Source organism: Phasianus colchicus, chromosome 9, assembly GCF_987193195.1.
Source record: "Phasianus colchicus chromosome 9, bPhaCol1.hap1.1, whole genome shotgun sequence".
Taxonomy (NCBI): Eukaryota; Metazoa; Chordata; class Aves; order Galliformes; family Phasianidae; genus Phasianus; species Phasianus colchicus.
The window spans coordinates 21,548,853-21,575,277 of record NC_143444.1 but is presented as its reverse complement, the minus strand read 5'-3'; the positions used below and the strand labels follow the sequence as shown (position 1 = coordinate 21,575,277).

General features: G+C 34.8%; 1 protein-coding gene across 4 annotated transcripts in view; it reads right to left on the bottom strand.

The window, feature by feature from the left end:
* The window catches only part of USP33 (ubiquitin specific peptidase 33), a 36,260-nt gene that overhangs the window by 8,154 nt on the left and 1,681 nt on the right, over nt 1–26,425 (bottom strand). For 2 of the 4 annotated variants that reach the window (XM_090146461.1, XM_090146465.1), the window contains exons 2-21: nt 24,406–24,460; nt 23,762–23,874; nt 22,661–22,714; nt 20,915–20,977; nt 18,118–18,267; nt 16,843–16,942; nt 14,779–14,848; nt 12,890–13,003; nt 12,120–12,198; nt 9,863–10,283; nt 9,306–9,446; nt 8,415–8,527; nt 7,022–7,193; nt 6,815–6,919; nt 6,237–6,270; nt 5,373–5,418; nt 4,476–4,656; nt 3,199–3,325; nt 1,808–1,977; nt 28–109 (exon numbers count right to left, since the gene is read on the bottom strand). In XM_090146461.1, coding sequence (XP_090002587.1) covers nt 28–109; nt 1,808–1,977; nt 3,199–3,325; nt 4,476–4,656; nt 5,373–5,418; nt 6,237–6,270; nt 6,815–6,919; nt 7,022–7,193; nt 8,415–8,527; nt 9,306–9,446; nt 9,863–10,283; nt 12,120–12,198; nt 12,890–13,003; nt 14,779–14,848; nt 16,843–16,942; nt 18,118–18,267; nt 20,915–20,977; nt 22,661–22,714; nt 23,762–23,842 — 2,303 coding nt within the window. In that variant the 5' untranslated portion in view covers nt 23,843–23,874; nt 24,406–24,460. Of the gene's footprint in view, nt 1–27; nt 110–1,807; nt 1,978–3,198; nt 3,326–4,475; nt 4,657–5,372; nt 5,419–6,236; nt 6,271–6,814; nt 6,920–7,020; nt 7,194–8,414; nt 8,528–9,305; nt 9,447–9,862; nt 10,284–12,119; nt 12,199–12,889; nt 13,004–14,778; nt 14,849–16,842; nt 16,943–18,117; nt 18,268–20,914; nt 20,978–22,660; nt 22,715–23,761; nt 23,875–24,405; nt 24,461–26,425 lie in introns of all 4 variants that reach the window. The other 2 variants (XM_090146462.1, XM_090146464.1) reach the window with 2 other exon arrangements.

Sequence of the window (26,425 nt, the reverse complement as noted above, 5' to 3'; positions counted from 1 at the left end):
TTTTTTCAGTTGCACTGCAAAACTTACCTGCTATACAGATTATCCCATATATTTTGAGGAAGCATTACAACCAGGTCCTCTATGAAGCTAGCTTTGTGGGGAGGAACACCTGCAGACGCAGAAAAGAAAGAGAATTTTTACAAATTCCACATTAAGACATTTTGGGAGAGAGTTTACAGTACAGCTTACTAAATCAATACCTGCTTTCAATGAACTCAAAGAAATCAAAGAAATGGTGTGAAAAAAGTTGCATCATACTGAAACATTACTGCACTCAGTAACACCACTCTAACTATAGGTTTTTTTTTTTTTATGAGGTTAGGAAGTTTATAAAAGAAGCAGAAGCAAACTACAAGAGAAATTAAAAGGCTAGAATCCTTTTTATAACACTGATTGGAAAATGCTTCTTAAGGTACACAGTTACAATGGTACTAGTTCTGAATTACTGTCTCTGCAAGTAAACAAGTTACATGAGCGTCTTCTCAAAATTTACTTGCTATAGGCATTTTTTTTTAATTACTTCAAACAATACGAATTCTTGAAAGCACTGAAATGCTGAGGGGGGAAGAAATAGAGGGGCTTGCAGAATCAGAAATGTTGAGCTAAAGCATATGGTAAGCAGCAACAGGATTCTTTGATTAGGGGAAATTCTAGTAGCTATAGCATTAGTACAAGAAGAGTCATCTGCTGTAACCACGCAGAAGGAAAAGCACAGCCACAATGGCTCCCACATACATATACTATGAATGGCTACAGGGGCACAATGTTAAAATTTGGTTCAGCAGCAGGTGAAGCATCTCTGAATACTATTCTAATACAGGTGCATTTTATATTAGAGAATAGGTATAAGAATAAGATAGGTTTTGTTGTAATATTTAATTTTTATTAGGACTTAGCACAAAATAAAATTTTTATGCTCCCATACAAAACAGAACATCTACTACTCTATTTACAACACTTCTATTTTCTGGACACTCTCCAACAGATCAATTTAAAACCTTTCCGTTGCTTCTAGCACATAGCTAAGAAAAATATTGGCAGACCTAAGCACTATGGATGATGACAAAATGACAGGATTTTTAAAGTGGGAATATAACTGTTTATTTAAAAAAAAAAAAAAAAAAAAGCAGATAAGGCAATTTGTTCCTCTCCAAAAGGAACAGAAAAGCTTACATACAAAATGCTTAAATACAAAATGAAGTGTGTAGAGAAAAAAAAAAAAATAGGAGGACTTCATATAGGATGATTTCCAATTAGACAACTACAAAAAAAAAATAGAAATAAAAGTTACCTAGAAGTTACGAATAAGTAGCTACAATGTAAACTTGCTAAATTACTTAATTACATGATTTGGTATTGGTGGGGTGACCTCATTGCAGCCTTCTAGTACACAAAGGAAGCTTACAAACAGGAGGGGACTCAACTCTTTACAAAAGTAGATAACGGCAGGACACATGGAAATGGTTTTAAGTTGAAGGAGGGAAGATTTATGTTGGATATCAGGGAGAAGTTCTTTACAAAGAGAGTGGTGAGGTGCTGGAACAGGCTGCCCAGAGAGGCAGTGGACGATCTGTCCCTGGAGGTGTTCAAGGCCAGGTTGGATGGGGCCCTGGGCAGCCTGGTCTAGTATTAAATGTGGAGGTTGTGGCCCTGCCTGTGGCAGGGGGGTTGGAGCTTGATGATCCTTGAGGTCCCTTCCAACCCAAGCCATTATATGATAATTTACTTAATTAAAACAAATCTATATCCCAATACGGCTACAAACTGACAGGCATATTCTTCTTAAATGATACTGTTATGGTCTCACCTCCATGAATACAAAGGAAGTCATTATTTGAAATTGGTCCTGGCTCTGCAAAAGTCTTGAATTTATTTAACCACTGTCTTGAAATATAAAACTGCAGAAGACTTGGTTCCATCATATTCAGTAGACTTGATATTCTTCGTCTCTCTCGTTGAGCTTCTTCATTACTCTTTCTATTGCAGAAATAATCATTACATAAAGATACATTCTTGTGTAAAGTGCAGACAGTTTACTTCGTGGATAAAGAAAAACAGACTTTCAAGTAAATTACCAGGGCTATAGATGTACATCACGGTATTACGAGTATGATTTAGTTTACTTTACTTGAAAAATCTCTCATACTTTTCCTGTGTAGTTAAAGCCACCACCAAAACACATCACAAAGAACTTAGAGGGTCACATTACAGAATTAAATGCCACAAGTACTTTCCAGATGTAACTTAAAAATGTATACATACTGCCAACAAGCTTTTTAGATATTCTTTCAGCACTCTGCTATTTCGAATGTGTGGCAGTATTTTGTGGCTTCATTCTTTTTTAAAACCAAACTTTAAGAACAGTGTTCTTTCATTCTGTTATTTTAATATATTTGCCCGCAATTGAGTTCAGTGTTCTCTCTTGGCAATGCAACATGACTTCTACATTCCTTTTAGAAGACCTTCTGAGTCAGACTCAAAGGCGTAGATGGTGGTAGGCTTGCATGATCTCAGTAGAAACATTATCAGAACGCATCTTATTTCTTCTACAACTCTGACACAAGCTTTTTTTGCAGTCAACTTTTCAGAGAAATTTGATGCGAATAACTCAGTTTTCAAATTCTAAATTTCTGGTAAGTTGCTTTTATTAGCTTAAGTACAAAAATTCCCTACAATGAAGATGATAATAACATGACTTCTTGCCTTTCATTTTGACTTTCAGGAAAATACTAACCTATAAATTCCCTGAAATTAAATTACAACACAGTAAAATCCCTGTTGTTCCATATCCCATCTGCTAAAGTTTCCATGACTCCCTTTAGAGCTCTAACAGTCAGAGACTGTGTGCTAAATTTCTAATGCAGAGCTCTTTTCTGCTAACTGAAAACTATGCAGTTCTTAGAACTAGTGATGAATTACATAGAGCCCTTCCTAGTCATCATATTTTATTTATTTATACAGATTTGGTTTTCATTTTAACTTGTATACATGTTCTAGCAGTCACTGAGCAAGTGTTAAGGACACAACTGAACAATTATGTTTCTCTCCAAATACAGGCTTTTCTAATCAGTCTAATTCTTCTCTAATAATTCTTGGAGAGCAGCTAATTTCTGAAAGCTGAATGAAAAGTCTTTATTGCTTAAAAAATTCTTTACATACCTGACTAATATTTATATCATCATGTTTTTAATTTCTTACCTGTAGAAGAGCACATAGGCTTCCGCATTTTGCACTGTGGATTCTGAAACCTCTGTGACACTTTGGTCATCAAATTCATACCACAAATTATTTAAATTGTTTCGGCAGTAAGCTATATAATGTCCACCTAGAGCATTAGAACCAAGAGTTACTAGTTAGTGTGTAAAGCTGCCATTTTACTTCATTTTCATGCAAGCAGATTAACTACAAAAAGACCAGTCTTCTGAATGAGAGAAATACCAACTTGTTATCAAGTCAGAACCTGAATATTACATTTTCTCAAGTTCAGGAGCAGTCTTTCTTCCTGCTGCATTTCTATCAGTCAGCAGAAAGTCAGACAATGTTTTCGGCATACTGAAGCAACAAAGACTCTTGCTTGAACTCTTCAAGCAAGCTGTCATCTCGCATATTCCTAAGCCACAACATTCAAATCAGAATGGGGCTGTCAAACAATTCCACAATGAACTCTTTATATCTTATAATTTTATTAGAAATTACCACGGATGTGTAACTCCTATATGATACCAAGATCATGTATTGTTTTGAATACTGTTCATAATACATTTTAAAGTACTATAATTTTAAAATACGTATCCCACTGCCAATAATTAGATACCAACTAAACTGATTAACAGAAGTATCCTTCACCAACCTCCAAATCGAAAATGAAATAGTATCCCTGAAAGAACAGTGGCAAAGCAACATCACTAGAAAATGAATACCTCAACACTGGGGAACAGAAGGGATTAGGTAACTTTTATGAAAACCTATGAAGTTTAAGGCTTCCAGCTTTAACCTTTTCTTTCTCCAATTTTCTGTATCTTAAAGATGCTGTAAGCGCTAAGGCAGAAATGAACCCAATAGAAAGCATTAAGAAGTTAATGCTACTCTCATCACAATCCACTTCCTATTGTGAGGTTAACGACAGAGATCATCCAAAAGAATGGTTATCTTAGTGGTGCTTTGGAAAATTAATTTCAAATAAAGCAAGGTATACAAAGCATCAAAATCTCTAGACAAACAACAGTTATGTGGAACAGCTAGCCAAGTAACTGCTGGGATCTATCATTATTTATACTGTTCACTTTCAATAGGATATACAGTTTTGTATGTACTACTTCAGAAACTTTTTCTTTCTTTTTTTTTATTACAGAATTTAACTCCAACATTAAAATTAACCACTCTCAACTATTTGACTCTTCAGTACATAAACATTATTTTTAAACAAAAAGTGCTGATGTGAATAATAAACGCAAAACAATTAACGTTATACTTACTGCTGGCAGTTCCATGATGGCAGATGACAGATAGGAGATCATAAGTCACTATCTGAGCTGGACTGTCCTTCGCAAGGAAAGGCTGAAGATCAAGGCCTTCCAATGGAAAGGACACATGGGTTCCAATTTTCGTGGAAAACATAAGTTCATGTCTAAATCTTTTGAGATGAATGCACAATATCTGCAAGGCGGATCAACAGAATCACTCACTCACTGCTATCTGATTTTTAATAACTATAATTTAACATGTCATCTCTTTCTTTTATTGTCCCCAAAGGATTCCTTTTCTCTGTGGTCTGAGAAAGTTATCTCAAGCTCTGTATTTCACAGATACGTTATTTTAATCAACTGAAGCTCAAGAAATTTAAAAGGAATTTGTAATTTTATTGAAGGCTTATTTTACTACAGTATAATGTGATAGTCCTGAACTGATATTTACATTGATGCAGCAGTGAAAGACATACCTTTTCCTTAATGGGCATATTTTCAATTTCACCATGAGAGATGTTAATTCTTCTTGACTACTGCAGCCATTAACTCTTGTTTTTAGGTATAAGATTGGATTATTTTTAGTACATAAAATTACAAGTATGACTTTTTGAAAAAGACTTCTACAGCATAAGTTAAATAGCACAGCCAGAACAGATCGGAGTATTAAGTTCTGCAGGCTGACAACAGAGGAAAAAAACCCAACACATCTTCTAGCAAATTTATTTTTTATGCACCAGGTTCACATTCTTTCAAGGTGAACAACATAATGTTTCTCACTTCTTAAAAAAAAGCCAACACGAAGATACACTTCCATCATGTCATATAATAAAATTTTCTATATGCAACTCATTAGTCTTACTACATTCCCAATCATGCAGAAAAAGCATTTTAAAGTAGTAACAGTACCTCAGGAAATTTTTGCACTTTGCAGAATTTTACTCCATTTCTTAACCTAGGTAAAGAAAAGATTAATCCACACTTAGTTCTGAGGTTTTTTGTGCGTGTGTATTAGATCAGCAGAAGACACAATCTAAGCTGAGCATTAGTAAAACAAAATATTTCTAGACTGTATGCTAGACATGAAATAGCCAAAATGATATAAACAACAATGCTTCAGAAGAAAAGGACAATCTGTACTGCTGAAAAATTCAAAGCAGTAACTACAAATAACCAAATTGCATCTAACAGTTTGTCTTAGCATAAGGAAAAGAACTTCAAACTTCAGCAAAAGGAAAAAAAAAGAAACACTAAGTTTATTTTTAAGAGGTTATACAGCAGACCACCAGTTACATAGCAAGGAATAGTGCTCCTTTTCCATACAGGAATCTGAGCAGCCTTTGGATCACTTAAAGTGCATGTGTATATTTCTATCAATACAGATATTCATTTACTATCACACACACACACACACACACACACACACACTGAAGAGACCTACTGTATCTCAATGCAAGCTTGTCAGTAATAAAGAGCTAAAAGCTTTTTATTTTATCAAGCAAAAAAAAAAAAAAAAATCAGACTGGTCATTAGATTGATCTAGAGTCATAAGAAACAAAAATGAATTTACCAGACTGGTTTGCAACACAGTACAGTGAATTGTTGCTTTCCAGCTACAGCACCCTTGTAATACTAAACTTCTGGCAGAACAAAATAATATAAAAAGATCAGAAGTGCTGTGACATAACCGAAGAAAATAAATTTCTTTTGATTAACAGAAGCAATAAAGCACTCAAATTAAAACAAGTTAAACAGAGATAAAAGCTAGCTTACTTTTTACACCTTCCACAGCTGTACATGTTATCACCTGCAAACATCAGATAGGAGAAAAACAGCCATTACTCTCTAAATCCAAATGTCTATCCCTCAAGTGCAAACATCGGACACATAAAAGCTTCAAGAGAATTTGTCTTTACTGCTGTAAGAGTGTTGACACATCAATTAAATAGAAAGGTTCTACATTTTATGCTTTTAACTATAAAGCAACACAGCATAAGCTGTCTGAAGAGATGATGCTATATTATTTAAAAGGAAAAGAATTTGCTCAGACCAAACTAACTTATAAGAATGACAACATAGTGTTTTTTGAAATACTGATGAACTTTCAGTTGATATCACTTAATCGTATCAAATTGAGATTCACTTCACATTTCTAAAGCAGCTTTCATGGGAGCCTAAATATTCCAATGAATGAGAAGCTTACCTTGACCGCATCAGAGAAAGGCATGACTGCATTAGATTTTAATAGGTAGCCTCTGCTTAACTGGATAAAGCAAAGAATATACTAATCTTTTTTATTTTAAATCACAACTGGAGAAAAAAGCAGCATGTTCATGTAATTAACCTCTTACCCTTCAGCTCATCTCTGGCGAAAAAGGCAGCAAGACAATCTTGTAAGGTTACAACTGGACCCCAAAACCAGCTAGGAACACATGAGACAACAAACCTGAAACATCATTGACAGAAAAGAAAGAAAACCAACAAATGTTCTGCTGGAAGAGCAGAAACAGGGATTTCAAAATAAATAAATAAGTAAAACAAGGTAAGAATCATTTACCTTTTGAAATATTCCATAAAAAAAGCTATCCAGCCCTGGGGGGCATATGCTTCTCCACATGACCCTGTTTTGACTAGAGATGTCTGATGACTTGCAGAATGGAGTTTAGCAAGATCTTCCTTACCTGGAATTGGCAAGGACAGATCCTGAAAAGTCTCCAAGGTTACAGACAACTAAAGGAAAAAACAAATAGAATAAAACAGAGTTAAGATTTAACAGAAACAGCGATTACATTCCATAAAGATTATCAGTAACTAAATCATTGTATAGACGCAGATTACTCTTGGTGGCAAGTTAACCACTTAAAGGAGGAGTTCATTTAAAAAAAAAAAAAAAAAAAAGGTAGAAAATAGCATTCTGGATTTAACAATTATATAGTCACAGAGTAAAAGCATCAACTATACACAAACAATACTTTGTTGTTGAATTTGCTCAACCAAAGTCTTAAGGACATGAAAGTGCATTAGAGTGAGGTTTAAACAAAACATTCATAGAATATCCTGAGCTGGAACGGAACCACAAGGATCAGAATCCAACTTGTGGCTACACTCAGGACATCCAAAAAATTTTTTTTTTTATAAAATACTCTCAGATTTCTGAGAGTATTGCCCAAATGCTCCTTGACTAGCAGCTGCTGGTGCTGCCATCATGGCCCTGGGGATCCTGTTCCAGTGTCCGAGAAACTTGCCCTCAATGCAAAGATTTGGCTATCCACTATTTGGTGCTACTACTTTGAAACTAAAGAAGCCCACTATACATCTTAAGGTAACTGATTATTTTTAATAATTATTTTTAAGTGATCATCTGTGCTGTTCCAAATGATTTTATAAGCAAATAATGCAAGAAAACCAGCTGTTCTTCTAATACACATCTTGCAGTAGAAGACAACTGCAAAAAGCAGTTAGTGACCCATATTACATGTATATGTCTTTACTTAGATTTTACCACAGACAAATTTTTTCAGCCTCAATCTGTCAGTAAGACTTAAAGCAACATGACTGAACTACTGCCTTTTATTTTTATCATGATGCTTGTGAAGTTACCACAACAGCAAGTATGACTATTATTAGCATATTCAGAACTTAATTGGGAACAAATCATATCTAAACAAACTTGCTGAAGTTTTTACTTCATCTTTGCTGTAAACCAATTCTCAGAATGTTATTATTTCGCTCTAAGTAAATCTCCAGTTCAACGAAAGAGAGTTGCACAAAAGGTCCTCATGGTAGCAGCTATTAGTATTCAAGTAAACAAACATGAACAGTCTTATCCTCAGGAATGTCTGCCACAAGAGAATAGTTACCACAAAACAGCTGCATCTGTAAAATCATAGCTGTGTGTATTGAGAACAAAACAAAAACATTAAAGAAATTCCCCCTCCCCTTCTTACTCACCCGATCACAAGTCAAGCACTGTACCGAGCTTATTATAGTCCCATCAAATATATCAGAGATAACACTCCTGTACTTCTTGCACTTCTTCCTCTTTGGTGATGATACAGTTGAGACTGTAGAACAGAAATAAAATAAGGAAATTAATGCAAGAACACTGATTCTACTTCCCTTTGACTTTGAACAACATAATCAAAAGCAACATCTATTTAGGATTAGATTTCGGGCTAAGGCTCCATTTCTATTTACTAACTGCTTCATAGAAATGACACAACCAAATTACTGTTACTACCTGACAATTCACATAGGTTCTTCAAGCAGTTAGAATCATTGAATGGTTTGTGTTGAAAAGCAAGTCAAAGATCACAAGCTTCAATGCCTCTGTCATAGGCAGGAACACCTTTCACTAGATCAGTTTGCCCAAAGACCCACCCAACCTTGCCTTGAACACTTCCAGGGATGTGGCAGCAACAACTTCTCTGGGTAGCCTGTGACAGTGCCTCACCATAAAGAGTTTCTACCAGTATCTAAATCTCCGTATCTCCACATAACTAATAAAGTTTAAAGCTTTTAATGCTCACCGTACCACTACAATCCCCAATAAAGATCCCTCTCTAGCTTTCTCATAGCCCCCCTTTAGGTACTTGAATGCCACTTCAAGACTTCAGCAGGGCCAAACAACCCCAACTCTCTCAGCCTCTTTGCTTAGACCTCCAGACCTCTGATCAAACTCTACAACCATTATGAGCAACACTGCATTGCTATACAGTAATGTGAAATCAGAGTAAAATCTTCCAAGGCTGGAAGTCTGCTGTAAAGATATAAAAAACAAAATGAAAACTGCAAAATACAGCAGTTTGACACAAGGAAAGAAGGGGAAAAAAGGGCATTTACCTTTTTTGTGGATTGGTGTCGATGAAGAGCATGATGTGCATGATTTTGGAGGACTGCTTGACAGACGTGTGTTCATCCCTTCATTTGATGACAGGGTTTGGGCTCCAGATACATCATTCATGTGGACATCATTGATATACTCTGCAATTCAGATTTGCACTATTTCATAAATTCTAGCAAAAAAAGTCACTGCAGAATGAACTCACACAATAGGTATGTAATTTATTTAACCACACTGTCAGGTCATAGGACATTTAGGAATGAAACAATTTCAATCCACACATCTTGAAGTCAAAACAAAACAAAAAAAACCTCCACTCTGAGTTACCTGAGACCTTATCCAGTACAAATAGTACAAATCTTTAGCTTTCCAGGGGAATTCAAATTGAATTCAGGATATGTATACCGAAAAAAATAAATTAAGAAAGTGCACTGCTTACAAACAAATCCAGCCAGCTTGCTTGACCTATGTCTCTCTACCGTATTCTCCAACTCTTTTCCACTTGTGCAGGTATTCCAGCTAAGAATTTGACTATTACACATTAGTAATGCATTACCTGAGAATCTGCTGTGTATCTGTACTTTGACAGTTCCTTGATTATTTAAAAATTCATTTGCTTCTGAAGTACTGTTTGTGTCTTTTTCCAAATCTTCCATAGAACTTGCTCTGTTAAGTTTGTTGCTTGATATTTTTTCTTTCTGCCAGTCTTTGGATGTGATTGAGTTGTTCTCATCATCCTGAATTAACATGGTTGTCTCTGCAGGATCCTCCAAGACAGGTTTGAAAACAGCATCATTTTCTATTTTATCACAGGTACCACAGGATTCACATGGCTGAAAGCCTACATCTGACTGGCTCTTGTCTACTTCCATACTCTCTTCAACACTCGTAGTCTGTGCATCTTCCACTTCTACAATGGGTTCTTTAAGTTCTTCATGAAGCAAATCCATTAGGCAACGCAAAAATTCTTGTGCATCCTGGGATTTTAAACAAGTTTTACAATATTATTCCATTATATTTGGAAAATATTTATGTTGAATTATGAAAGGATACTGATTAACGAGAACAAAACTGACTGCTGGCCTAAAAAAAATTAAAAGAATAAGGTAAACTCCTTTGGAGTTCTGGTGTTCATAAGAAATTTCATTTCCAGACCACATATTTGCTTCCTATATTCATTTCTTGCACATCACAAAGACTCTCGTAATACAAATTGCCTCCAAAACACTCCAATTGAAAAGAAAACTTATTTCAGCAACTTTTAACAAAAATACTTTCATAGTTTTTATGTACAATTAATATAATTCAAGTAACTACCAACAGTATGGTCAGGTTCCAGCTTTACTGGTAATGGAATGTTTTAGGATAGTTTTTTTATGCTGTGCCTTCAGCAGAGTAATTAGTGCCTTGCTTTCACTGGGCAAGGAAGCATTTTAATAGAGGTTTTACAACATGCTTAGCACATCTTTCCAATTTCATCAAACTGTCAGTAAGAGCTTAATTTTTCTTCTCAAGCCTAGGCAGGACTCCTCAAGAACCATCACTGTTTCCACAAAGAGCTGTCAAGTATTACCACAAGCCTAATCCGTGTTTGGAAATGCTACTTTAAAAACCACTAAATCTCAAAAATCTGTGCAATAGCTTGGTTCCTGACAGTAGAGAATATCTAATAAAGGTAACCACAGGAGAAAGCCTCTTTTTCCTGGCAACTACAACTGGTTGCATTTTTCCTGTTATATTTCATAATAATCATTTTCATAACAATCATCGTTGCCACCCATCAGAGCAATTAATTATTAAGCTCACAGCTGCTGACCAGAAAACATTCTTTCACTGATTTTTGGTATAAAGCAAATTTTGTTATTTTCTTAAGAATTACAGCATTAGGTATTTTTTTCCACTACCAATAAATAAATAAAACAAGACTCAAAACATTAAATGGAGATCAACTGACAACCACTCTTCCTTTAGCAAAATCACTGTTTACCCAACTTGTGAGGATGAACAGTAGAAGAGTGCTGGTCAGTTAAGAACTATCTAGCTTTAATTGTTGCCATGAAACCTATTAAAGTAAAGTTATAGTGTGATCTAGGCAGAACCTAAAAATCTCTCTTTAAGCACTGATACCCACATAAAAAGATTCTCCTCAGCATTCAAAGCTGCAAGAATTAAGCTTCCCTATAGATTCCTTTATGTCAGCTACCAAGACTGACTTTCTACTTTTCCAGGAACTCATGCAACTCTTAAAAAAAAAAAAAAAGAAGTATGTAAATTAAAAAACACTGATATTACTCTTTAAACATTTACTTTAAAGCTCCACAAAGCATTTGGACATCAAAACACATTCTAATTCTCTCATCCTCTCACCAATACATGATAACTGAAACAGAAAATCTCCTTTGAGTAATAGCTGGTTCCTGATATCTGGTGAAGATGTTAGTAAGATTTTCTAACTACAGGAGTTAAATCTCTCCTCTAGCCCAGATGTTTTTAATAAAGTACTACAAACAGTATCAGTGAAGCAAGATACTATCTGAAGGATCAACTGAAGAACGCCTTTTGTTATAAAATAATCCATACCTGTTCAATAGGTTACCAACTTACAGTTCCCACAGGGCTACTTGTAAAATATACTGTATTTTTTTTTTAATTATTAAATGAAAATTCAAATTAAGAAAATGTAACTTGTAGGTGAATTAATGTATAGTTTGAATTTGCTTTAAAAAGATATAAAAAGTATGGTATTTCAAGCTTTAAATTAAAAAAGACAATTTTATAGCTTTGGTGACATAAAACACATAAGAAAGTTTTACCTGTTGAGAGTAGCCTCGAAAAGTTGGATTAACACTTTTAATTCCTTGAAATAAACCAGTTGGAACAACAGAACCAGGCCTAAAAAAAAGAAAAAAAGTTTAAATTAGATAAATACCTATTTTTTAAAGCCTGCATTCAGGTAGAATTTTCCAAATTTCCTGGGATAATAGCTTAATCCGCAACTGAACTATGATATGTACAACATCAATAATGTTAATCTTAACTAAACACAAATTTAGTTCAAAATTAACTATACAAAAAGAAAACTGACAAAGACTGTATCAGGCCTTTTATACTACATTTCTTGTAAGAGAATCAGATGTTGGATCACACATAGTCTTGACACTATGTGCAATTATTTCTTTAACATTCTATGCATACCTGTATTTTCTTAGATGAAGATAACAGAAATTACCACGTAAGGAGTTTGAAGCAACTGGTATTTGATAGAGATTTAAGGACAGAGAAATTAGAAATATTTTAGATGCATTTCAGACAGATGTAAACTATTATTAAAAGTTCAATGCCGCTTTTTTATAGAGCATATTGCTTGTTTCTTGTCATATCTTCCTTACTGCAAATTACATCGATTTTTGTCCTTTCATTGGTAGATATTGATAACTGCCTGTAAGAATGGTAAAAATCATGCAGGATAGAGTTCCTTACTTTAGGAGAATAACTCTGTGATATTTACAAAATAAAACTTAAATGCGCCCTTATGACTTCAGAATTTATTTATAACCATTTTATCATGAAAGTGTTGCAATACCTGTTTTTGTGCCAGAGTTCTGTCATCAGCTTGAGGTAACTTTTACAAATTGCTGGTTTTTTATCTGTTCGGGCTAAGCCTCCACAGTCAAGAAAGAAATGTGTCAAAGGTGGGCTGATTTAAAAAGATGAGAAAAAAATTTTTTTACATTGAAATAGAAGAGTAAAGACACATTTCATAAAAGACTATTAAAAGAAGAGCAATATTACTATGTAATTGAACAATTCAATATCCTACAGTCTTAAATGCTTCAGCCAAGCATTTCCTAATAGCACAACTTCAGAAATACAGCAGCACTTCTAATGCATTCTGACATTTATCGAAGCACCAGAATTTACCATTGGGATTCAAATACATGGCAATGTTTACTAGCAATGACAAATACATATGTACCACTACAACAGTGATTACAGAATAGCTTGGGCTAGAAAGGACCTTAAAGATCATCTAGATCAAACATTCTCCTTAGCTAGGCAACCCTTCCAGTGCTTCACCACCCTCTGAGTAAAGAATTTCCTTCTAAAATCTGACTTAAAGCTCCCCTTTTTTAGGTTAAAACTATTCCCTTATCCTGTCATTATTATCCCTCACATAAAGAGTCTCCTTCAGTCTTTCCTGTAGGAATCCCTGAAGTAATGCAAAAGCTGCTAAGATTCCCCCAGATCTTCTCTTCTCTAGGCTGAACAATCAACTCTCCCAGCCTGTCTCCATAGGATAAGAGCTCCAGCTCTCCATCATCTTCATGGCCTCTTCCTGGACCCACTGAAAAAGTTTTACATCCTTCTCAAGCTGGGGGCCCCAGAACTGAATGCAGTACTCCAGGTGGAGTCTCAGGAGAGCAGCACAGAGGGGGAGAATCATCTCCCCTGACCTGCTAGCTACACTTCTGGGCTGCAAGTGCACATCACCAGCTTACATTCAGTTTTTTTGTCCATCAATTCCCCAGACTGCATTCACGTTTGGGATTAACTCAAACCAGATGCAGGACCTTGCACTTGGCCTTAATATCTATATAAAGAACAATTTATCTGTTTAATTCATGCTATGTCACTATCTCATATATTCTAACTTTTCTCCCTCCATACTTTTTGGATGTCTCTCACACGGACTGGATCTATTTTTAGCCAACAAAGCAGATACTGCTGTGTACATGTTAACTTTGCTATTTCTTAAAAGAATCATTTCCTCATGATTAGATGCCTAGTCTGCTCTTTACCTCCTAGAGAGATTTCCCTTTGTTCTCCCCTCCCTTATAGAGCTTCTTAGTAAGGCCCAGTTAACCCTGTGACCTATCTTGGCAGCCAACAGCAGATGCACACAGAAAGCATATGATACAAGCTTAAATACTGTGCTAGCCTAACCATTCCTAGTGCAAGAAACTTCAGAGTTAAAGTTTCTCTTTTCAGTTTTTGTAGATTTCTGTTGTCAACTGGTACCCCTTTGGAATGAGAAGATATTGTATTCCAGCCATTTCTAAAATGATTTAGAATAGAATGTTACATATATTCTTTGTAAGGATAAAATTTGGACTTTTTGATCTTAACATTTCTTTTTTCAATTAGAGCTCACTCATATTTGTTTCATATGATTTCTTCCATAGGAAAAGAAAAAAAAAGAATAGCTTTCATCAGATTTTTCTTCTGATTTCTAGAGCCACATATTTTTATTTAGGATAGTTAGGAATTAGAATCAAACAAGTAAAAAACAGACTAGTTCATATATCACAAAATATTTTTCTATTAATGACACAACTGCTTGTAGTATGCAAGATTGAGAATTAACAAATACATATTTTCTTCTACAGTAGTCTAACCCATCAAAATACTTCAACCTTGAGAAAATATGTGCACAAGCAAATAGAAAATCTCATTTACAACCATTCTGCTTACCAGTTGGAAAGAGCCTGTAAAGCTGCATTCATGTAACAAGTGTTACCAATATTTTTTAATCCTGTTAGACCTGGAAAAAAAAAAAAGATATTCAGCAAGATATTCATGCTAATCTAAAGCACACTCAGAAAAACATCTCATAGTAAATATGTGCTAATTAAAATGCTTGTGTCACAGTTACAAAGCCCATTATAATGCAGAGTTTTAACTAAAAGAAACACAGGACTCCTAAGCCCTGTGTCTAGATTACTATATAGAAAAAGTAATTAGCATTTTGGTAGTGGGTAAAACACTTCAGAAAAGCAGATTATGTTTCATCTTAATTCTTCCTGTTTTATGACAGTTGCAGAGTGTCATTTTAAAATAGTTGTCAAACACACTTTAGTAGGACTTGCATGATTTGCACATTCAGTTAAATTGTTTCTATGCTGCGTTCAAAATAGTTAGTCATACTACCAAAATAATCAAAATGAAGATTTAACTCTTTCGTCAAGTTCATGTTAACATTTAAATATGATAGTAAACACTCAAAATGTACTTGCCATGTGACTACCCATTACCAGAGCCATAATTAAATTAGAACCAGTCTTTTTCTCTGCCAATTACATACCCTTATTGTTATACACAGACTGCTTAATTTAGATTACCACAAAGAATTTATTTTCAAGCCCAGTTTGTTTACTTTCTTGACTGATATTCACATATAGTTTTCCCACACACATAAAAGCTACAACTAACATATTCTTTCAGTGATTGCAGAGGCAAGCAGAAATGCTCTCTAATTTGAGGAGGGGCTATTCAAAGAAGTCATAATTATCATACAATCTCAATTCAGGGAAAAATTCATCTGAACCACTTGCTATTCAGGGCTACTGAAGCATAAAATTAATAAACTAATTCACCTCAAAATAAATTTGCTGCTGTGTGGGAAAATAATAACACCAATACAGAATCAGTAAGACAGATAAAGTTACATTTAGCAATCAACATCACTGATTCTAACAGAATCCTTTAAATATAAGGCTAACCCTCATCTGGTCCATAACAGAAAAGTAAAACTTAATGGATTTACGTATATTAGAAAGTTCAACTGAAAAGTACACTTTTTTTTTAATTAAAGGGATTTTCTCACTGTAAAAGGTTTCTGTCTGTGTAGAAATACAGTCCTGTGTCCCACATCTGAGCCTGTATACTCTTAGTCCCTTCCAAGACTCACTACAGAAAGGAGGTCATTCTTTCTTAAATGTGAAAGTAATAATAATCCTGAACTATGACTGTTGAAATACCTGCAGCTATTTAAAAGAAATAAGACAACAGCCTGCAATGTTAGAAGTGAAGTTTTTGAAGAGATTTCTTTCCTCACGATGAAATATTTCAATGCTTATTTCATCAAAAACATACAGAAAGAATTTTTAGCTTTTTTCTTCAAATTTGAGGTGTATGGACATAATCACATCAATGTTACTAGGAAGTATAGCACAATTCTATTTGTACATTACTTCCATACAATTTACATTCCCAGAAATACTCATAGGATAATAAAAAACTCATATATACACATTGGCAGGAAAGAAAATAACTAGGAATAAAACACATGGTTTAATGAGTTTAGGGCAGATGGCAAATTAGTGGGGTGGTGATATATCCATAAAGACTGTGCCAGACAACAGAAGGGGCAAAGTAGGCTTTTCGGTCAATGCCAGCAGACTTGCCGGGGAGAACAACAACAGCACATGAGTAAATGACAAATTCGAGATCTGTATATCAGAACTCTTACTGTCTCTAAAGGAAAACAAACTGCCTTCACACATGCATTAGATTCTCAAAAGCGACACCTTAAAAGTCTACGTCAGGTATTACTAGGAAAATTACTACTGGTCAGGCATTACTAAGAAAATGACAGTTAGAAATACTTTCTAACAAATACGCATATCCTTTGTGATACCAGTTCAATGTAATGAAACAATTCCAGTTAGAACAGAACTAATATATAACTGGAGAACAGACTTGGAAATGGACACGTGCAGTAAAGATCAATAAAGTGTTGGATTTTACTTTCATCACCTCTAGTCTTTAACTCATCTTCTTCCACTTCGATATCAAGGTCATCAAATACTGCTGATAATGGAATCTTCAGTGTGGGAATACTGGGTATTTTAAAATCCTTATGAGGAGAAAAAGAAAAAAGTGTATGTATTTGTATTTATCCTTCCCTGTTAACTTTGCTAATTAGTAACTAAAACAACTTGAAGGAATTTCAAAATCTTACTGTCCATGAAGTGAGCATACCAGGATTGCACAATTAATAGATTTTACCATGAAATAATACATCTTTGTTTTCATATTAGCAGCTACAGTATTGCATGATTTTATGACAATAGCTGAAGGACAGAAACAAAGCAAGCTGTAGTGTTTTCTTTCCTTGACAGAAGCTATCACATCAAGGCTACAGTTTGTGATTTTGATATGCCACCAGATGGCTCACTACATTTAAGACAAATTAAACTGCTAGAAACAAAAATATACAAACACATAAATAGATTATCAGGCAAACAATTACTGCCTGACAGGCTCTTTTTGTGAGCACATAGAAATTCTACACAAAGCGTGAGATAGACGAAGTCCTGCTGATTTCTCTGCATATCGTACCTATTTCTTTGGCAGACTAAACCAGGTTAAGTGTCACAGTGCAGAAGTTCAGAAGTCTAGACTTTGCTTTATATCAAGTCACTACAAATTCTAGTTAGCAGATGTTACAAAAAAATCCAATGGTACAACTCCAATTGAGACACTGGCATGTACTGAAAAAACGACTCATCTTTCTGTCCCACTTCCATCTTCAATAGTAAAACACTGCACACAACTTACATATCATCTTTCCCAAAACTCTATTCCCCAAACAAGATATTGTTAGAAATACAGCACTTTTATCAGTTTTATGTAAGCACATTAAACACAATAAAGAAATAACACCCATTTTCCAGATATATGCTGAACAACTATACATTTAAAAGAGATGAAAGAATTGGAAGCATAGGTGAACCATTCCCATCTCGCAGCCTTAAATTTAACCCAGTACTTTTTCTGTATCTTAAGAGTTATTTTACTTTAATAAATGATCAGGCTATAAGATGAAAACAGCGTTCTTAGGAAGCACAGATTACAGAGTCTAAACATATAAGGTTGGCACTGTCTCCTCAGAAAAAAAATTATAAAAATGGAGAGAAATGAGCAGAAAGTATAGTCACAAGAATTAAGAAAAGTCAGTCTCACAAGAGAAGTCACAAAGTTTATTGCAAAGCTACAGCTGTCCATTTCACTGGGTTAAAAAAAAAATACCTGCACACTATTTTCTTGTGTCTGAGTCAGTCTTGCATTGGGCAATGGAGAATGAGATCCTAATTTTCTATCCAGGAACACTTCCTTACTACAGGCATAACACCAAACACGGAGCGTAGTAAGGTTGACAGTTAGACAGTGTTTTGTCTCCTGAAACAGGCAAAAAAACAAGAATATGATTCACAGATTTAGCATAATTAAATAACAGAAGTATTAAAATACTGGATCTTTCAATAATGAAATAAATGTCCATGTTAAGATATTTAATATTTATAGCAACTTGGTTAGTACAATTTTAGAACATGCTGCAATACATTATTAGCATAAGCCACTCAAATTAGAAACAACATACAATCAGTCTCCAAGCCACCATCACACGTGTTATATACTTCTTTTTATAATTATAAAATCAAGAAAACTGACTGTAGTCAGAAGAATTACATTTTGCAGTAAACTCATTTTCCAAGTATGTCTGCTATTGGTCATAACAGCAATCTCCTCCCACACTGTAAGGATGATGTTTTAGTCTACTGATTTGCTGTATAAAATTCAGGCCACTGGTCAATTAACAAGCAATTAGAAGAGTAATACAAGATTTTTAGTCCATTTACAGTAAGAACTGCTCTTATCAAAACAAACACTAATTCTAGACTCAATTATTTCTTCATATGACAGCTTCATATTATGGACACAAAATTTTGATGGAGAATATTTTCACTGTTGTAACTTTCACCTTTCTTTCATGAACTTCTTTTCTTACTGTAAGATCACACACAACTGCTATTAAACTCCAAAGATTTTCATCACCCTTCAGTGTACATGGCAGCACTGACCAGCTTTTAGATGAAGATTTTCTACAAATTAGGAAAATAATACTGCAGCTACAAGGATGCCTGACTTCCAAGTTCCATTTCTTAATATGGTCTTGTAAAATAATGATGTTTCTTAATATTAAATGTGGACTATAGTTTTATTAAGTAGCCCTCCAATTGCACAATAAGTGACTTCTTTATAAGACTTTATATAAAGAACTATGATTCAGCTTAAAAAGCTTGTTAAAGAGGTACACTTGTATGTTGATTTATATTAATCCAATACTGATGTCTATAGACACGCAGTAGACTCTGCGTCAGAAAAAAAAAGCCGGAAGTGGGGGTAAAATGCAATCAAAACATACTTTTAGAAGCAAGCACACTATTTGTTCATTAATATTCATCAGTTGTAGAGTTAAGGAATTTTTTTGGTTGCTTGTTTTCTTCCTCAGTATTATTAGAAACCAAAAATTTTACAGTGTGCAGCCCTCAATTTATTTTCCGCAACAGATGAATTGTAAATTGGTGGCATGAATTTCATTTAATCAGAAAGCCAGTGAGTAGGATATGTTAATAAAACAACCTCAGCATATTCATAAAATGGCTTAGTTTGGAGGGGACCTTAAAGGTCATCTAGTTACAGCTTCCCTGCCATGGCAAGGCTGCTCACCACTAGATCAGGCTGCCCAGGATCCCATCCAACCTGGCCTTGAATGCCTCCAGAGATGGGGCATCCACAACCTCTCTAGGCAAACTCTTTCAGTGGCTTATCACCCTCTAAGTAAAAAATTTCTAACATCTAACCTAAATCTCCCCTCTTTTAGTTTGAATCTATTCCCCCTTGTCCTATCAGTCTAATCATGTAAAAAGTTGGTCCCACTCCAATTTGTAAGCTCCCTTCAAGTACTGGAAGGCTGCAACAAGTCTCCCTGGAGCCTTCTCCAAGCTAAACAAGTCAAACTCCTTTAATCTTCCTTCACAAGAAAGCTGCTCCATGGCTTTCCTGTGGATCCACTCCAACAGTTCCATATCCCTCCTGTGCTGGGGGCCCCAGCCCAGACACAGTACTCCAGATGGGGCCTCATAAGGGCAGAGCACAGGGGGACAAACACCTCTCACCCTTCTGGCCACCCCTCTGTTGATGCAGCCCAGGGTACAGCTGGCCTTCGAGGCTGCAGGAGCACACTGCTGGCTCACATCCAGCTTTTCATCTATCAGGATCCCCAAATCCTTCTCCTATTTGTTAAGAAAAAGTGATGTAGCTTATTTGCTTAATTTTGGCAAAGGCTCCAGTCACACATGTATGTGCACTGAAGAAACCACAAATTTAAGATCCAAACAGATGCACTCAAGCTGGTCAGCCCAGCCAGAACTCAGCATGCTGGCAAACATACAGCACACACACCACTGTTCCTACCAACCTGGATCTAAAAATCAAAATCTAGCAGGAGAGGACGTGTTCAGCTTGATTTACAGGGTTTTTATCTGAAGCCACTATAACAGGGACCATAGCACAGAAACAAAGCACCAGTTTCATGAATTAAGAATCACTGCTTTTAACATCTGTTTTACTCTATCTTCGTTAATACAACTTCCCTCCTCTCATTCATCAGGCAACCATAATCCCATGAAGGCAGATGAAAGCACAGCATAAAACTTGAAGTACTCAAGAAGTCTACAGATCTTGAAAAGTATCACTGTTTATGTGGGTGGGTTTTTTTTTTTGTGCTTATTTTACTATTCCTTTTAATATTCACCAAAGTCTTTATAGGAGCTCTACGTTCAGAATTACATAAATAATTATGCAGCTGCACAAAGATTTTTTTCACACATCCCTTAGCCAGTAAAAAGTGATCCTATAAGTGAAAAAACAAAAATAAAGTGTTATGCCAACATATATTATTGACTTCATTAAACAGGGTAAGAAAGTTCTGTGATTATTCTTCATTATTTCAAGCTACTGTGTTACTAGCAAATACACTTACCTGGGAATGGGTGGTACTGTGATCGACATGGGATTCACCACAGCCAACATACGTACATCTGTTCTGTTGAATAAGATATAAAGTATACAGAATTAAAAAGTGGCATCAAACAGGTTTACAGAATAGGAGCACACTGCCAGTCCATTTTAAATGCAGTACCATTTCAAACTTGCAGGTTCTTACAGAAATCAAGAGACATGCAGAGTAAGTGTTAAAATAAATATTACCTGAAGCTAAATAAGAATGCTGCAAGATTTAACTCAACTCTTTACACTGGTGGAGAGCATCAGACAGTTAGTATTTCTGGATTTTTTTTTTTTTTTTTGCCATTTTGATATTTTAGTTCAAATTGAAGTCAAAATATCTTTTTACATCTCCTTATTTGATAGAGACTGTGACAGAAAATATTAAGTTAGCTCAGTGTCAAAAACACTAATGCACTACAAAACAGAAGCATGACATTTATATAAAAATGCATTTATACACTTATACCCTTATATACAAGGCCTATTTGTCATAGAATTGTCTCACTACTCACTGATTCTTTACCTTTATTTAAAAGTTTCTGGCACTGTATGGCTAGGTGCTCACTACATTTTAATTAAAAGATCCAAAGCAGTTGTTAACTTCAATTGTTGAGTTTAATTTTGTTAATTGCAAAACATATTTGGCTGAGTTGGATATGAAATCTCACAGTTGTCAATCTTCAAGCAGTTTTCATTAATTCCTCATTTGCATGAGTCAAGACAATTCTTTAAGAGGGTGCAGCATGTTATCTGTATAGTGCTCTAAGCATGTTAATTTATGCAATCAAATTGCAGCTGGACAGTCAAATTTCTACATTAAATAATCACAGGTGTTGGTTAGGTTACAGACAGTTAACATGCTGGGATCTCACCATGTGCTCGCTGTTTTTCTATGCACAAAAGGTGAAGACAAGATGCTAATTCATCCAAGAGATGTATCACAGCATGAAACTTTAAATGTACTACTGTAATCAGAAAAGTCAACTGGAAATGTTGGTATGAAATTAAGTTTTTCAATAAGAGTCCAAGAGTTCTAAGTGAGAAATAAAAAACAAGCTTTAAGCTTCACAGCATTTCCCCACCTGCCAGGTTCATGCATCCCTCAACACTTCTTCCTACTTGTCTTGCTATCGCCAAGAGGATTTTTATATGTAATTAAACTTCAAATCAAAGAAAAAGACATTAAACGTGGCTGTTTTTCCTTCCTATCTTTTTTATTTAAATATACTAATTTTATTTTTTTTTTGGCAGACAGAAAGAAAAAGATAACAATATATTTTAGATAGAACTATATATAGCGTAAATACAGTACAAAATTCAGTTTGAAGGATGTTTCTACATGTTTAAAAAAGGGGGAGAGTACTACTTATTTTTAAGAATCAAAATTCAGAGTATCTGTTTTGATAGTCTTACGAAGCCAGCATTTACTGCTAGGTGCTGTTATTAAAAATTGTAAGAGGTTAGAAAAAGTAGCTTAATTTATTCAGGAACAATATCTTATCTTATTATCTACAGACACGATGGAAAGATTTACTTTTTTTCTTTAAGCTATAAAACAGGAAGAAATCTTAATATGCTGGTTTCTTGTAAAAAATCTCATTTCAAACACAGTAAGTTGCAAGAAAGAGAACTTCAGTGTAGTTGTTCCTTCCATCAACAAAAAACACTACCAACTTCTATCTGTAGCCTTCCAGCAAAAGATTACAATTGAGCCACTTACCTCCAAGCATGCCCAAAGGTTGGGTCCTCTAACTTTACAGTCCTGACAAGTGCCCTGTTCAGTTAAACACACAAGCAAAGATTGATTTTTATTCACTGTCATCAGTAAACCACAACCTCAAGAAAAACTAAGAGAAAATACCGTAAGACCAACTATCAACTGAATTTCAACCATCAACTAATCTTTAATATAGAAAAAAAGAAATGTGTTGATACTAGCTCAACTTTTGTTTCTCTTAAACCAGTTTTAAGCTTCATGTATTTCTAGTGAAATCCTATAGCTCTGAGATTTCATCTGAAGAAACGTTCCTCTAAATAAAGCATAAATATATTTCATGTTACATTATCATCAAAATTAGTCTTGCTTATCAATTTAACATCAAGAGAAACGAAAATAGAACTTGTAACACTTGCACATTCCTATTTCCATACATTCAACACTCCCTGCAAAGTTTTACAAAGAAGATACGACACTGGAGAAAAGCTACTCCCCTCAGCAGCAAACAACTGCTCCACTTCTACAAAGAAATACTGTGGAGAGAAAAGGGTTGACTTTTCATCATTTCCCAGTTATTAAAACAAGTTACAAAATCTTTTGTTCTCTTTATTAATACTAGCAAGAGTTCAGACAGGTTTTCAACCTGTGGCTCCTCCATAGAAAATAAACTGTGATCCAACAAAAATCATTTCTCCATTACAATTTCCACTCAAAACATCAGTTATACTACCTATTCTATAGTTACACTTCCACATTCTAAGTAACTGCACTTCCACAACAGCAGCATCCAATGAAGTTTTGCGTATCTCTTTTAAGTGATATTTCCATTAAAACATCACTTGCTTTCAAAAAACACTGATGGGAAATATACTCTTAAACATTAAGCATGAAAAAAAGACTTTCACCTTTAAAGTCCATTATTTGTACCACATTTAGTTTAAACCTTATTACAGCAACACAAAAAGATTTTAATCCATATTTAGCTTTTTTTTTTTTTTTTTTTTTTTTTTGCATTTTATGCCCAGCAATACATGATGAGCTGTGCAACTAAATTCAGGAGGAGATTTAGCTGAGATAGGAAGGAAGGAATGTGCTACAACTCACATGAGACTTCTGTATCAGTTCCTCTTTTGTTATCTCGCCAACAGATTCCAGGTGTGGGCAATTGCTGCTGAGCGATGCCATTTTCAGACGCTTTATTTTCCTAGATCCAGAAGCTGGAATTCCCAAGACCAAGAAGGCACATTTCAACAGGACTGAGAATGAGTAAAACCCAATTCCTTACAGTATGCAGCAATAGTAGAAATCTAATATACAATCTTTACAAGAATGTGCCTTTTAAAAATATTAAAATAAATAACTCATTAAAAGTAAGGGAACCAACAATCCAAATTAAATATAGCTAATATAGCTGAGTTCTAAAAAAAAAAATGCAATCCTCTATTTTTCTGAGTTTTAGGACATAAACCTAAATGAGTGGAGCAAAGCCATTTGACTGAACTACTCATCTTCCTGGCTTCCACCATGGCACTCAAAAGGCAAAAAAAGAAAGTGGCAGCTTTCAAGCCTACTCAAGATTGTGTGTTACGGAAAGTGTTATTAAACAATACTGCTGAAGTGTGCTAAAGCCACATGACCCGCTTTTCAAGGCAGAATGAAACTTTATCTTGCTTTTATTTATTTACAAAGACACATATTAGATAGCAGGCACATGATATACCAAAAGCAAGCTGAAACTCATAACTCACGTGTAGTACTGAATGCCCAGCAAACTTCTCTATTGCTCGAGTTCTTCCAACAACCCTGGTGCAGACACAGAAACATCAGAAATAAGAGATGCTAAATACATTCACTTTTCCATCATTATTTCAATTTAAAAAACTGAACTTGGCTACATTATGTTCACATAAGTACTCAGGTGACTTTCGCTCCAGTTTTGCCACTTAAACAATTGCTATTGATACCCTGATCTCTGAAGCCCAAGAAGCCTTAAAGCCTTCACTGCCCAATTATCCATCCAATCTCACTTTCCTTTACCAACGCACGCAAGTAAACTTCCAACCTAACTCAGCAATGCACTTTCTTCTAACTGTTTGCAATCGTTGGCACTGTCTTTCCACTTCTCTTGTTTGCTTTGGCAGCTCTAGACTTGCTTCTTCCCCTGCATGACCAACCACTGCTTTCAGTACTGAGTAATCCAAGGCTCTGGGAGACTGGGAAGAAAACTTTGTCTAGTAAGCATCTCATACACACTTCCTAGTAAACTTCCAGCTTTTTATCTTTGACTTTGTCTTCATTTCTGCTGTCCTGTAATAAGACATTTGTCATTCCAGTTTCCTCCGATTACTGAAGATGTTTTTTTAATGTGTTCTTACCATACTATATAAATGCTTTATATATTGCAATTATATACTATACCTATAAAAATAACATAAGGCATATGAAGATTTGTCTCATCCATATATATATATACACACACATCTACATATGAATGTATAAAATATTTTAATAGAAATATTTATAGATATATATGACATGAACACACACATTCAAGCATGCACGTGTATCTTTCAATCTTTTTGCATGTCAACAGCTTTACGATAAAAGACCTAAGGCCACGAGACTAGAAACACAACAGTAAATAATTTGGGATTTTTGACCAAATTATGTCTAAATTCTCTTCCCTGATCAATGAAAGAACCTTTAAAGAGCATTATTCTTGAATATAGGTTGCAGAAGGAAAAATATTTTCTCAGCTTGTGTCTGTTTGCAGTATTGCTGAAAGACTTCAAATACAAAAACAACAGTTTTTCAGGCAAAAACTCATCAACTTTGTCATACTGGAAATTCTGGTTTGAAATGTAAAGTTCCTTTCCAGAAAGGAAACAGAAGGATTTATGCACGTTTTGTCTCGTACATTTTGCAATGTCTACACAAATGTTAAAAATGGATGAGTGAGTTTCAAATAAAACCTTATCTTAGAAGTTGTCACTGTGAATTAAAGCTGATTTAAGGCTTGGTATAATGGCTTACTTACTTTACCTTAGGCTTAGTTACTTTACAAAAGTGCATTTCTGAATGAAATATTCCAAGCAATAAAAAGCAATGAATGTAGGATGAACTTCAACTCATTCTGCCAGATATTTACTTAATAACTATTGCTCACCATTGGGACTGCAAAACCAACACAAAGAAACAAACAAAAAAACCTCATATAAACCATCACAAAAGCATGAACAATATTTTAAAGCATCATTACCAACAAGTTATTAATTATTCAGCAGAATTCCATGGCATTATAAGACTTTTGTGGTACACACCAGAGAAGGCCTGTATATGCACACAGAAAAAATATTAAACACTAAGAGTTCAGGTAACATTGAAAGCTTACCAAAATATTTCTTAAAAAACATGGTAGATTTTAAATAGTTGCTTCTGTTGGTTTCTAATTTTTTAATAAAAGCTAAAAATCAATGTTTCCATTCATCTAATCGTGGCAGTTAACATTTCAACAGATGTTGAAATAAACAAATATTTTCATTCAGCTGATGTCCCCAGAGCCCTTTAATCAGATCATTTTACAGGGCTGCTCCCACACACTTGAATACCTGCCCTATGAACACGTCTAAATGAAATAATTTGAGAAATTGAAATATAATTATAAAAAGCTAATCTTGCATAAATCCCAGTCAAATAAATTTCAAGTTTTGTGCACAAAACAAAAACAGAACTCAATTGCGGAATGCTGGAGGAAGACTAAGAACAAAA